Below are 14,563 nucleotides of genomic sequence, written 5' to 3' on the forward strand. Positions count from 1 at the left end.
TTAATCGTGTGAACGCGCCGTTGGCATGGAATAAATCCCTGAGTTTATTTGTCACGACGTACATCGTGTGAACGCGCCGTTGGCATGGAATAAATCCCTGAGTTTATTTGTCACGACGTACATCGTGTGAACGCGTCGTGTGCATGGAATAAATCCCTGACGTGTATTTGTCACGACGTCACAACCGCATCCCCGACCGAACCCCCATCGTAACGTCACGTGGCATCATTCCACAGGAGGAAATCCATCACAGGACGCAACCCATCCCGGGCGACCCGCCTTCGCGCCCTATACAATCAGCACGGCGTAAGTCACGATCGCCGCGTAACCCACTTCGCTTCACTCACTCGTGACCGACTGAACTCTACCGTCCGTTCGCATCATGGAGCCCCAAGGTACCATCGTCTTCACCACCGTCGGATTGCCCCACTACGGCTTCGACGTCTTCTCCGTCCCAGTCTCCCCCGACCTCGACGACCCCGCCGCCCAACTGACGGAGCGCCGCCACACCGACGGCACCTCTGTCAATTTCAACGCCCAGTTCGTCGACGAGGGCGACTCCATCGCCTTCGTCTCCGAGCGGACCGGCTCGGCCCGGCTCTTCCGGTCCAGTTCCCGCGACCGGGCGCCCGTCCCGCTCCCCGCCTTCTCCGACAGCCTGTTCCACGACCGCCCCACCGTCAGGAATGGCCGGGTCTTCTTCGTCTCGGCCCACGAGCGGCCCGCCGAGCCGTTCAGGAGCTGGTGCGCGGTATACTCTGCCCGGCTCGATTCCGGTGAGACGGCACGGCTCACACCACCCGGCTTCGCCGACATGAGCCCCGCGGTGTCCTGCTCCGGCGAGCTCGTCGCCGTCGCCTCCTACGGCTCCGCACCGTGGAAGGGCGATTTCCACGAGCTTGCTACCGAGGTTGTCGTCTTCCGCGCCTCCGACCCCTCCCGCCGCTCCGTGATCTGCAGCGGCGGTGGGTGGCCGGCGTGGGCCGGTGAATCCACTTTGTTCTTCCACCGCAAGGCCAACGACGGGTGGTGGAGCATATTTAGGTCGGACCTCACCGCGGAGCTCGAGAACGCCGGAGGCCCCGACGCAGCCCGCAGAATCACCCCGGCAGGGCTGCACGCATTCACCCCCGCGGCGGCGCACGACGGCAAGCGGATAGCGGTGGCCACGCGCAGAAAGGGCTCGAGTTATCGGCAGATCGAGATCTTCGACCTCGAATCCGATAAGTTTCTCCCCGTAACCGAGCGGATCAGTCCTTCTCTCCACCACTACAACCCCTTCTTCTCGCCGGACTCGGGCCACCTGGGGTACCACCGCTTCCGGGGGGAATTCGCCCCAGGGGACTCCATCGTGCCCCACCTCCAGCCAGTGCGCTCGCCGGTGAGCGGCCTTCGGATGCAACGCCTCCACGGGACCTTCCCATCTTTCTCCCCCGGCGGCCGCTTCATAACCATGAACGGCGACTTCCTCACCTCGCCGGGCCTGATGGTGATCCGGTCGGACGGCTTCAAGCGGTGGACGCTGCTGAAGGAGCCGTCGGCGTTCTATACAGCGTGGAGCCCGACGGAGAATGGGGTCATCTTCACCTCCATCGGCCCCATCTTCGACTCCGCCAAGGCAACGGTCCAGATCGCTCGGGTCACCTTCGATCCCGCCGACCTGGACGGCAGCAGGGACGAGGAGGTGAAGACAGAGATGAAGGTGCTAACCCGCGCCGACGCCGGCAACAACGCGTTCGCAGCGTGCTCCCCCGACGGGCGCTACCTCGTCTTCCGCTCGGGGCGGTCCGGCCACAAGAACCTCTACATCGTGGACGCCGTCGAGGGGGAGACCAGCGGCGGCGGAGTGCGGAGGCTAACGGAGGGGGAGTGGATCGACACGATGCCGGTATGGTCGCCGGACGGCGAGCTGATTGCGTTCTCCTCGAACCGGCACGACCCATCCAACCCGGACGTCTTCGGCATCTACCTGGTGCGGCCGGACGGGACGGGGCTGCGGCGGGTGCACGTGGCAGGGCCGCCGGGGTCTGCGGAGGTGGGGAGGGAGAGGCTCAACCACGTGTGCTTCAGCCCGGACTCGCGGTGGCTCGTATTCGCGGCCAACCTTGGCGCCGTCACGGCCGAGCCAGTCTCGTTGCCGAACCACTTCCAGCCCTACGGGGACCTGTACGCGTGCCGACTCGACGGGACGGGGCTCACGCGCCTCACCTACAACGGCTACGAGAACGGGACGCCAACGTGGCACTCGGGCAGCGATGTTCCGTCGCTGGGGTCGCTTTCGCTGGGGCCCAACGTCGGGGAGAAGCTTCGCGGCCAGTTCGACGAGCCTTTGTGGATAACTTGCGACGTATGAGTCGTGGCGATGTGACGTATCAATGATGTCGAAATATGTGGGTGTTATGAGTTCACGTAGCAACATCAATAAAAGAGTGTATTACTTGAATAAGGAAACTGAATCTACGAAGAGAAAGTATATTATAATAAAATTAATATTTATTCAAACATAAATTATTTTTTTTTTTTTATATGTGTTAAGAAAAAATATTATTGATATCTTGATCAATCAAACATAGTTCGGACCCGTGTGTATGATCATTTACCATAGTGAATTTATCTTGACGTGGGTTGAATTTTAAAAAAAAACCTCTAGCGTGGGTTGGGTGTCCTGATTCACACGTCTCGGATATGTTTCGTCTTGTACCTTCGTCATAGTAGATTTATCATAACGCATGTCGAGTGTCCCGACTTACATACCTTGGGCACATTTCGTCATACAACTCTACCATATCGGATTTATTTTTTACATGGGTTAGGTGTCCTTACTCACATGTCTTAGGCATATTTCACCTTACACCTTCATTGTAGTAGATTTATCTCGATGTGGATCAGGTGTCCTAACTCATATGTCTCAAACACATTTCGTCTTACGCCTCTACTGTAGTAGATTTATCTTGATGTGGGTCGGGTGCCTCGACTCACATGCCTCAGGTATATTTTATCTTATGTCTCCATCGTAACAAGTCTCGAACCTTCCCGTCGTGGCGGGCTTCAAATTCTCCCTCTATCGTGATGGGTTTCAAGTTTTCTCTCTATCGTGATAGGTTTCAAGTTTTCTCTCTATCATGATGAGTTTCAAGTTTTCTCACTATCGTGATGGGTTTCAAGCTTTGTCTTTGCCATGGCAAGTCTCGAACCTTCCCGCTATGGTAGGCCTCTTGGATTTACCCTCGAAAGGACACTTGTCTTAATCGCAGGAGGAGAGAGATCGGTCTCCTCCTAATAAATGCCCTCCGCCTATATGATGAGATTCATTTCTCTATATGAGCCTATAAAATTCATAGTTTTTAGAGCCTCGAGAGTTATCAGCGTTGCCCACAGGGCCTCCTTATGAGTATTTTCTCCCTCACCCCGGTTCCCGACAAGGCGAGTGGGTCTTCAAGCCTTTTGTCTTGGTGTTAGTTCTGCTCCTCTATCTTAGGTCGGGATGTCTCTCATCTCTTATATAAGTTATTCTCGATCCTCTTGTCATCAGTCGATTGAGGTTTGTGCTGTGTTTTTGGACAACTCGATGGTAGAGGAGGTCAGGTCCTCTTCTTCAGAAGGAGTCTCTCTTGTGGACCCAAGAATTCTTCAGGACTTGGAGTCCATGATGAGTTCTAATGACTGCAATTCAATGGTGAGCGCCCCTCTCTTGGATTGCTTGCAACTGGTCACTAAAGAAACATAAGGCCATAACAAAGAGGAAGAAGAAGATCTTGCATCCTCAAAGGGGCGACATGCTCGAAGAGTTGACTTGGGAGATGGAGCTTTCCCCCATTGCAGCACCTCCAAGAGGCCAAAGTTTTAAGTCGAGCTTGGAAAACAAGGGGGGCAGGCCAAGGTCGATATTGGATTTATGGAAGGAAAAACCCTTACCCTTTACGACCTTACAGATGGTCGATCTACCAGACTCGACCTCAGAGCCATCGTTATAGGCCCAGTGGGTAGGTCTAAATGGGGCGCAAAAGGTGTAGGGTGAAGGCCTATCTATGGAGTAGTACTATTGTGGTTCCTTATGCCCAGGGATAGTGAAGTAGCTTTACTACTCTCCCTTTAAGGTCTTGATTGACACCTATGCTTGAAACAAAGTCATGGTAAGTTAGGTTATGATTAGTTCCTTCAGCTCCATTTTGGTAACTTATCCATTTTGTGATTTGCAGCACTACTACTACATGATAGCTCTCTTTGATCATGTCCGGGATGTTGGCGTTGTCATTCACCAGCAGTCTGCTATGATTGATGACTTCCAGGCGAAGGTCGAGAGGATGGAGAAAAGGGAAGTCTCCTTTGTTGTCGCTAAGGTGGAGGCTCATGCAACCAAACTAATGCATCAACCGGAGGACGCCAAGCAGTGCCACATCTGTGTGATGGAGGATGAGCTTCTACGGTTCACTCGGGAGCTGGACATAGTGAAGGCACATAGCTTAGGTCTCATCGAGGAGGTTGTGGCTGCCATCGAGAGGGCCTAGAAGTTAAAGGAAGTACTAGAGGAGGAGGAGGGCTGAATACCAAAATATTGGAATAAAGCGATCATTGACTACAAGGTGTCCATCAGGTTCCGAAAAGGCCTTAAGAAGATGAGGTAAGTTTCATACCAGTTCGGGTATCAAATTGCTTTAGCTCACTTCAAGAAGAGGTATCATAAGTTGGAGCTCGAGGAGGATCCATTTATAGATTATTCTAAGCACCAGAATATCCCATTAACAACCGAGATGCCCTTAGATGATAGCATCAACTTACTTCCTCACCTTGCCGCCTGAATTTGTACCACTAATTGTTGATATCTTCCTTTTTGTTTTTGGTTGTTGGGTGGATTTGGTCAACTCGTTCCTTCTATCCACCTTACCAACATTTTATTTTGATAGGTTGGGATTTCATTTCGGATGTGAAAGCCTAACTTGGTAGGTGTAAGTACTTTTGGGAGCAATGAAATTCTCGTCTTTTATTTCCTAATACTTTAAAAATACATTTTTCGATTGATGCCCCTGGCCTAACAAGCCAACATCCAATGTTGAGGGGTTGCCTTTCTTTTCAACACACAAGACCTTAGTGATAGAACTTTTTGAAGTTATTGATGTGCTACGTTCTCAGCAATCTCACACTTTATGTTGTCTTAAGGCAATATGTTTCGTTTCAAATGATTTCGATGACTCAGTATAGCCCTTCTTAATTCGATGTAGCTTCTCATAGGATCCGATTAGATCACTGATTTTAGCCTTTCAGAGCACCAAGTCCCCTAGTCCAACCCACCGAGGGTGGACTCCTCGGTCGTAGAGCTTGACTACCACCTTATTGCATTTCAACACCTGCATATGTGCTTTGGCTCTAACTTTGTTGATCAGGTCGAGTCCGGCTCGAAGTCTCTCTTCGGAGATTTCTTTATCGAAGCTCTCAACCTGAGATGTTGGAAGCACTATCTCAGGTAGTAGAACAACCTCGATGCTAAATGCTAGGCTGAATAGCGATTCTCTCAAGCCAATTTCAAGTGTCATATGGAAGGCCCACATTATACATGGTAGCTCATCTACCAAGGTGACCTTTGCCCCAACGATCCTTTTTTTTAATCCTTCAACAATGACTCGATTTGTAACCTCAATAAAATCATTGGTTTGGGGATGAGCTTTTAAGCTAAACCTTAACTAAATCCCATAAGATTGGCAAAACTTTTTGAATGTTGCATTGTTGAATTGAGTTCTATTGTTGATAATAAGGGCTCTCGAGATTCCAAAGCGAGTAATGATGTTTTTCCATACAAATCCCTTGATTTGCTTCTCGGTGATTGAACCTAGTAGCACAACCTCCACCCACTTTGTAAAGTAGTCTACTCGCATGATAAGGAACCTCATCTGGCCGAAAGCTAGTAGAAAGGGACCTAGGTGGTCCATGTCTCATTGGGCGAAGGGTCATGTGTAGTCGATCGGGCTTAGAGGAACCATTGACTAGTGTTGTACTTGAGCAAAACTTTGACACTAGTTGTGCTTTCGAGCATAAGCGATTGCCATAACGTCGGCCAGTATAACCCTTGATCAAGAGCAGCACTAGGAGGGGGAGGGGGGTGAATGCAGTAGTAAAATACGTCGGTTCCGAAAACTTTTCATACGATAAAAGCTGAACTCGGAAATGCTTAACTTGAAAGCGTGTTCGTAAATGTATTGAAGGCAGTAAGCAAGTAAAATAGTTTGCAGTAAAGTAAATTGCTCAAGACAAAATACAAACCAGATTTTAGAGTGGTTCAGTCGTTGTGACCTACATCCACTTTGCCGATTCCTCTTCCGTCGAGGCCACCGGCATCCACTATCGGTCTTCCTTTAATAGGTAAAGACCAACCACCTTTTACACCCTTCTTCTCCTTTTCACATGTTTAGGAGATAACCTTTACAAGCACACACACTCCTAAATAGAATTCTAGACTTAGACTAGAGGAGGAGATTTCTCAAGTGATTGCAACAGCGTTTCTTCACTTTTAAACTCTCTGTGCTTATATTTGTTAACCAAGGATGAGAGGGGTATTTATAGGCCTTAAGTTGATTCAAACTTGGAGCCTAAAAATATTTTATCCCGGGTTTCTTGGGTTCGTGCGGTACCACCGCAAGTGTCAGTCTGATACTGACACTGCACTAGGCGGTACCACCGCCCGACATAGTCTCGAAGACTGTGCCACGACAGTGCCATCTCTTGGGTCATTGTTTGGGCCTTTCATTGGGCTTAACACAGTCCTTACATAGGCCCAACTAGCCCATAATTGGGTTGGCCCAAATCCAATCCTAATTATGTGCTAACTACGAAATCTAAGGCATACTTAAGCTAAACATGTCCCTAGGTCTTGGTTTCTTCCAACGAGCTTCTGGCGAACTTTCGACGATCTCCTGGCAATATTCCAACAGACTTTCGGCAAGCTCATGGACTTCACGACGATCTTATTGGCGAGTTCCGACGAGCTTCTTTTGGCAAGCTCCTGGACTTCTCGGTCGGTTCCTATAGAACTTCCAACGAATGTCTGGACTTCCGACGAACTCTCGAACTCCTAACGAAATCGCGTCCTTGACTCTGGGACTTCATTTTGCTTCATGTCTTACTATCGTAGTTAGTCTTGCACATATAAAATACACTTCGATCTAGACAATTATTACTAAGCATGAATCTTGCTGTCCGGCATGTCATTGGTCCATCGATGCTTCGTCCGATTCTTCGGTGCATCATCCTCTCTTGCGGCCTATTGCCCAATCGGCTAGTTGACTCTGCAACTCCGATATCCTTAGCTCAATATCTGCTCTTCTTGGCCCGAAGCCTTCTGTCGATACGTCGACCGATCCTCCGGCCCGACGTCTAATCATTTGACATGTTTTCCTCCGGCCCAACATGATTCTTCATACTTTAATTGTCTCATCCTGATCGAAGCATCATGCATCACTCAAAACACAGATCAAATCATAAATACTATCAATTGGTTTCATTATCAAAATACGAGATTCAACAAAAGCACCTTGAATGCAATAATTTGCTTGCCTATATGCTCCCCATAAATACCTTTGTGGATCTCAATGAGTACTCTATTAGCATCTCACAATGTCAGACATCTAAGAAAGGGTTAGTTGAAGGACTTATGATACGCTATCATTAATTATATAATACCATACTTGATTATGTGCGACCCTTCAAGTTATCACACGGTCAATAGGGAGTGCCCTTTCTCTTTTATAGTATAGAATCTTGTCGATTCAACTCGATTCTTCCTTATCCATGGTCACGTCTTGCCCTTAAATGGTTTGAGTCGATAGCATCTCGACTATCGGCTAGTCTTTTTTTGGAGCTCAAGTGGAGGCTAAGTTGGCTAGTGCATCAGCCTGGGAGAATCTTTGGGCTAACCACTGCATCTTGGTAATGTATTTCATCATAGTCCCATCTCGAGCTTTGTAGCTTCCATCGATATAGCTCATGACCAATTGTGAGTCACTGAACATCGTCAAGTCATGCACCTAGAGCTCTCGAGTGAGTCGGAGCCCTAAAAGAAATGCTTGATATTTTATCTTATTATTGGATATTTTGAACTCGAACCGAATAGCTTGTTCATATACCTGCCTATTCAGACCTTTCAGGATAAGTTCAACATTGTCCCTTTCCGATGTGGTGTAACCATCTACAAATAGGGTCCACACCAAGGGGGCGTGCTCGTTGACTTCAACTTCAGGCAAAGGGGTCAGCTCTGATATGAAATTTGCTAATGCCTAGGCCTTAATGACGATCATTAGTACATAACATATATAATGTCGAACTTGCCCAACTCCACCGACCACCTCAGCATCCATCCCAAGATGTCAAATCATGAAAGGATTTACCTGGATGGTTAGTTGGTAATCACGGATGCACTTTGAAATAGGGATGGAGCATTCTTATCGTCAATATTAGCACAAAAGTCAGCTTCTCTCGATGGGGGATGGAGCCTTCTTATCGTCAATATTTAGTATATAATTGATATAATAAATGGGTCCTTAGACTCTCGAGTCATCTCGCACTAATATCGAGCTAATAGTCTGCTCAATAGTAGCAAGATAGAAACTGAGAACCTCGCCCAAAATGGAGGAGAGCCATGGCAATAGGGCAAGGTGATGCTTCAGCTTTTCAAATGGCTCTTGGCACTTCTCGGTCCATAGAAAATCTGATGGCTCTTAGCACTTCTGGGTCCATAGAAAATCTTTTGGGGTTTTTCGTTACCCATAGGAAGGTTAGGCATTTATCGTCGAACTAGGATAGGAACCAGCTAAATGCCATTATTCATCTTGTTAACTATTACACTTCCTTCACCAACCGAGGTAGATGTATCTCCAATATGGCATAGAAATTCTCAGGGTTTGCGTCAATTCCTTTCTAGTGAATAATGAATCTGAGATATTTTTCTGAGCTAACTCTGAAAGCACACTTGGATGGGTTAAGACATATGTTGTATCTCTTCAAAACTTTAAATGTTTTAACTAAGTCCATCATATGCAACTTGATTATTTTGGTTTTGATTATCATATCATCCATATACATATTAACATTTTTTTGATCTAATACTTGAATATTTTATTCATCATCCCTTGGTATGTCGCCCTCGTATTTTTTAATCCAAATGACATGACTCTGTAACAATATATACCTCGGTCCGTGATGAAAAAGGTATGTTTCTGATCTTGAGATGCCATCCTTATTTAGTTATATCCCAAAAATGCATTCATGAAGGTGAGAAGCTCTTAGCCCGAGGCAACATCAACCAACCGGTCAATCCGAGGAAGAGAGTAGCTGTCCTTAAGACATGCTTTGTTGAGATCGGTATAATCAACATGCATTCTCCAATTTTTACTAGATTTTTTAACCAATATAATGTTAGTAAGCCATTGGAGGTACTACATCTTGGTAATAAACCTTATCCCTAATAACTTGTCCACCTTATCACTAATCACTTGCTAATGTTTGGGAGCGAACATATGAGGTTTTTACTTCACAGGTTGCTTTACAGGTCATGTCAAGGTCTATTCTTGGCATGTCTCTTAGTAACATGCAAACACCTCGGCATTTTCCCTAAGAAAGTCAATGAGTAGCACTCATTTCTCCTCAGGGAGTGTTGCCCTAACTTTGATAACTTGATTAGGATGAGCCTTGCCTAGGGGAAGGGTTCTTTGACCAGTGGCTCCATAGGCTCCAAATGTTGAAAGGGCTTAGCAAAATCTTGATGGTCCAATGGCGATGTCTCAGACTAGATCTTCTTTGGTAAGGAAACTTGTGTCATATAGCATCGACGGAACTCCTTAATTGCTCTTCAACTCCTCAATGTTGGTTCATGTTGGGAACTTCATCACCATATGATAGATCAATACCATAGCCCTCAATTTGTTAAGTGTGGGTCAGTTTATGATCAATAAATGGATGTCGACCACCATAAACTTAGTCATCATTATTTTAGAGCAGGGTTCTTCATCGAATGTAATGTGTAGACTCATGGTCCTGAGAGGAGAGATAAAGTCACCAATGAACCCCGTCAATGAAGAAATCATATGAGTGAGATTATTAATCGAGAGCCTATGTTTTTGAAAATCATTAAAGTAGAGGATATCGACGAAGCTATCTGTGTCGATCATGACTCTCTTTAAGCATTAATCATCCTTATAGAAACCATAAAGGCGTCATCATGGTTTGGGTTAAGGTACTCTGTCTCATCATCCTTGAAAATTATTTTTGAATCATCATTCAACTTCGAGTGCTTCTTGATGGTGGCTCAAGCATAGGCTCCGTGATTCCATGTGTTATCCCCTCCTGAGACTAGTCCCCCTATGATGATATCGATCTACCTCTCTACCGGGCCCTGAAGTCGAGGTGAAGGTTCCCATGTTCTTCGGACGAATCTTTTAAGGTGCCCCCGATGAATGAGCTCCTTGATTTGCTCTTTCAAATTACAATAGTCTTTCGTGTCGTAGACATAGTCATAGTGGAAGCGATAATACTTGGATATATCCCTCATTTCCAATGACGTCTTTATCGGTTGAGGGTCCTTCAAGAACCCTTTTTCCTTTACTTATAAGAAAGACTTCAGCTCTTGTCATGTTAAGTAGGGTCAACTTAGGTCTTGGGTGAGGTAGCTCGAGTCAGTCTTGTCTTCTTTGTTGAGGTAACTTCGGGGTAGGAAACAATGATAGTCACTCATGCTGCGACATTTTGCACGTCTCCTTGTGCTTACTTGAGACAATCACCTTAACAGTTATGAATTGATTGGCCTGTTAGAGGACCTCAAGCATGGTCATCAACGGTCTCTCCATTAATGACCATGAGTTCAAACTCCTTTGCGAGCTAAGCAAAGGAGTTGACCGAGAGTGGTTTCAAATGAGTGTACCACTTCCGCGTTGGGCCTTTCAGCGTCATTAGGAATGTGTGACGCATCAAAGCATCCGAGATATTATCGAGAGACATATAGGTGTTAAAAGCAATAGTGTGTAGAACTGGGTCGATGTTGTTGTCAAAGGCTTCTAATGATGGGAGGCGAAAGTTGGTGAGGATTAGTGCCTCTTAAATATTTTGGGTGAATGGAGACTGACCTAAGGAGGGATCAATTAGATTCTCCCCTTGGACTATTGGAACTCCTACCATATCTCGTATGGGCATTGGTCTATTTGCCTCAATGGGACCCTTAGAGAACCACTCATTGAATTCACTGATTGGGTCTTAGATTTGGTGGAGTAGAGCGATGGTGCGATGGTGCGTCGGGCTCCAATGTTGGGAAGTAGGTCATTCCTTCGGCTAGTAATTCCACAAGCCTTGGGCAGTCTTAAGATGGTGGCATCATATCGATCATGGGGGATATGATAGGTGTTGTTGCAAGTGGTGGTTGAGATGTTGGTCGTGGCTGAGATGGCAGCGCCACTTGTTGTGTTAGCTAAGGCAGGAGTTGGGCAATAGCTTGTATCAAGCCTGTTAGCATCTGCATTTAATAGTTGAGGTTTAGGAATACCTCGGTGGGGATGAGCAAATGGCTCAAGTTCATCTTGGGGGTGAGAGCCTTGGGTCATTGATCACACGCAAGTATTTCACCAACGTTTGTACCGAAGTAGACGCATTCACTTGTGGGAAGGATAATAGTTGCTTCCCATGAGTAAAAATACTAGTTGGAGGCGGGGCCTCCTCATTGGAGCATTCATTAAAAGGATTAGAGGGTGGACATTCGCGAAATCAAGCTCTCATAATACCAAATTGTTAGGAGAAAATATCATTGATGTCTTGGTCAATGATATGATTCGGACCCAAGTGTGTAAGATCGTCTGAAGTATCTCAGAAATGGCTCTTGAGTAACTTCAAGGCATCATTTACACTAAGAATGAGGTGAAGAGAAGTTCCTCGGTCTGATCCCTTCAACGCTTAAGCCAGTAATTTGAGATTTTCACATGTAAATTCGAGTGATTAAAAAAAAAAGAAATTCCTCACCATGCTCAAAATGTATTTATATATATCTTACGTAATGATCTCTTTTAGTCAGCGGGATTTAAAGTGGAGACAAGAAGTTCGGTTCAAAACTAGAATAGAATAGGAGTAAGAAAGTGATATCACTTTTGGCAGACATGATTTATAATATGGGAGAGAAGTAGTTCTACTATCAATGAACACCTTAAGGATTATGAGTGGATTTTTAAAGATAATTTTCTCACTAATATCATTCTTTCTAATCTAGAATATTATAAAAGTAATATTTAGATACTATGTCCAGCCATTTAGTTGGATCAAATAAAGGATCGATAGGGTCTCCAGTGGTTAAACTAAAATTTTAGTGATTTGAACTAACTTAATTGATGAAGAAACTTATGGTTATTTCTAAATTTAAATTCCATCTTTAACACTTATTTATAATATAAATAAATAAAAATATTTTAAATATATGACTTAAATGATAGCTTAGAACGGTAAACTTACTCGCTATTGTATTTGTCTCACCAATATTGGGAATACAATAATGAATATTCTTGTTTATGTAGAGTAAATCACGCAAGAAATTTCCTAGCATGACTCGGTGACCTATTACAAATTTGCAACTTACATGACTCGGTCATCTTTGAACACCTCTAGATGTGATGTCACCTATCACAATCCTAATAAATAGGCCAATAATTGTGAAATTTTCAGAGGCCAAGTTGTTCTTTGCTTGCAATATGTGGACTTGGCTACGTTGATTAAATCAAATACTCTATCATGACCTAAGTTAATCTTTTTAGGTTATGTTCATAAGCTTTATAATGAAACGAAAGATTATTGCCATCACAAATGAATCATATGACACTACGTGACATGACGTCGAACATTTTGTTGGACATCAAATGTTTGCAGCCATGACCGAGTCTATTTTAACCTTGACATCATCAACATTGGAAGTGTTCGTAGGCGGTGATTGCAGCTTATTTAGCTGCATAATTACTATTAATCCGTACGTAATGTCACCAAACTCACGGAGACACGCTTTCTTGCGTCAATGAAACGAGGAACAGGTCGACTCATATTTGAGATTGTCAACGGCTTCTGCCAATTGGAGGTTTACTAAGTAAACCTGCACCTTTCAACCATTTAATGATCGTCTCGGTGAGACTCTTATAAATGGCAATCCCTGAGAGCAGGCTCGGCATCCCTCAAGCAAATAAATCTTTCTTGCTCAAGCGAAGAAAAGCTTCAGATTAAGGTTGATGATGATGGGTTGCGTTTCTCGTTCTTGTTGGATCGTCTTCATGGCGGTCCTCGCCATGGCTTCTTCAACTTCGGCTTCCCTCCACTTGGGTTTCTACCGGAAGACGTGCCCGTCCGCGGAGGCCATCGTGCGCAGAACCGTGAGTGAGGCGGTGGCCAACAACCCCGGCCTCGCCGCTGGGCTTATCCGGATGCACTTTCATGACTGCTTCGTTAGGGTACGTACGTGCATGGACGTCGGCGTCCCTTCTTCTCTTCTTATTGCAGTGCTTGCGCACGTAGAATACGAGGGCGAAAGGTTCATCGTTGTGTGTGTGGGTGTTGCAGGGATGTGATGCTTCGTTGCTGCTGAATTCGAGTCCGGGGAACACTGCGGAGAAGGACGCGCCACCCAACAACCCCAGCATGCGAGGCTTCGAAGTGATCGACGCAGCGAAGGCGGCCGTCGAAGCACGCTGCCCGTCCACGGTGTCGTGCGCCGACATCATCGCCTTCGCGGCGCGGGACTCGGCCTACCTGGCCGGCGTCATCGACTACCCTGTGCCCGCCGGAAGGCGCGACGGGAGGGTGTCACTGGACTCGGAGGCTCTAACTAACATCCCCTTGCCTAACCTCACCGCCGCCGGGCTGAGGGACAGCTTCGCCAAGAAGGGGTTGTCGGTGGACGAGATGGTGACGCTTTCGGGAGCCCACTCCATCGGCCGCGCCCACTGCACCGCCTTTGCGCCGCGGCTGTACAACTTCAACGCCACCCATACGCAGGACCCGTCGATGGATCCCGCCTTCGCGGCCTACCTGAAGAGCAGATGCTCGCCTTCCACCGTGGACTTCACCAGCAAGGACCCGACGACGGTGCCGCTGGACGCGGTGACGCCGAGCAGGCTGGACAACCAGTACTACAAGAACCTGGCGAGGCGGAGGGGGTTGCTGTTCTCGGATCAGACGCTGCAGGCGAGCCGGCTGACGGCGAGGCTGGTGCGCCTGGACGCGAAGCTGGGGTCGGTTTGGGCGGCCAAGTTCGCAGCGGCCATGGTGAGAATGGGCTACATCGAGGTGCTCACGGGAAGCCAGGGGGAGATCAGGAAGATGTGTGGGGTGGTGAACCATCGCCCGTAGCCTCCTCTCTTCATCATCTGTTTACACAAATGTCAACGCATCATGTTGTTAGTTCTTTTTCCCATTGAAAACAAGTCCATGCACGATTTTGTTGTAAGTGTTTAAGCAAATTATGTTCGATCTGTGTTCTTTTAATTTCAATGAAAGTTCTTTCGTTAGTAATTGCAGCTTCACAACTGAGTTTAGTGATGAGTTGGTAAAGTATTGACAACCT

At 46.6% G+C, this 14,563-nt stretch overlaps 2 protein-coding genes across 2 annotated transcripts; both read left to right on the forward strand.

Annotated features, from left to right (window-relative positions):
• The first annotated feature begins 299 nt into the window (after positions 1-299).
• LOC135596925 (uncharacterized) lies at positions 300-2,508 on the forward strand. Its single transcript, XM_065089205.1, has one exon. The coding sequence runs from the start codon at positions 383-385 to the stop codon at positions 2,351-2,353; it is 1,971 nt and encodes a 656-aa protein (XP_064945277.1). The 5' UTR covers positions 300-382; the 3' UTR covers positions 2,354-2,508.
• A 10,650-nt stretch (positions 2,509-13,158) lies between these two features.
• LOC103970422 (peroxidase 5-like) lies at positions 13,159-14,511 on the forward strand. The gene is made up of 2 exons (XM_009384194.3): positions 13,159-13,451; positions 13,561-14,511. The coding sequence occupies exons 1-2, from the start codon at positions 13,233-13,235 to the stop codon at positions 14,347-14,349; spliced, it is 1,008 nt and encodes a 335-aa protein (XP_009382469.2). The 5' UTR covers positions 13,159-13,232; the 3' UTR covers positions 14,350-14,511.
• The last annotated feature ends 52 nt before the right edge of the window (positions 14,512-14,563 follow it).

Source organism: Musa acuminata, chromosome BXJ1-11 (genome assembly GCF_036884655.1).
Source record: "Musa acuminata AAA Group cultivar baxijiao chromosome BXJ1-11, Cavendish_Baxijiao_AAA, whole genome shotgun sequence".
NCBI classification, from domain to species: Eukaryota; Viridiplantae; Streptophyta; class Magnoliopsida; order Zingiberales; family Musaceae; genus Musa; species Musa acuminata.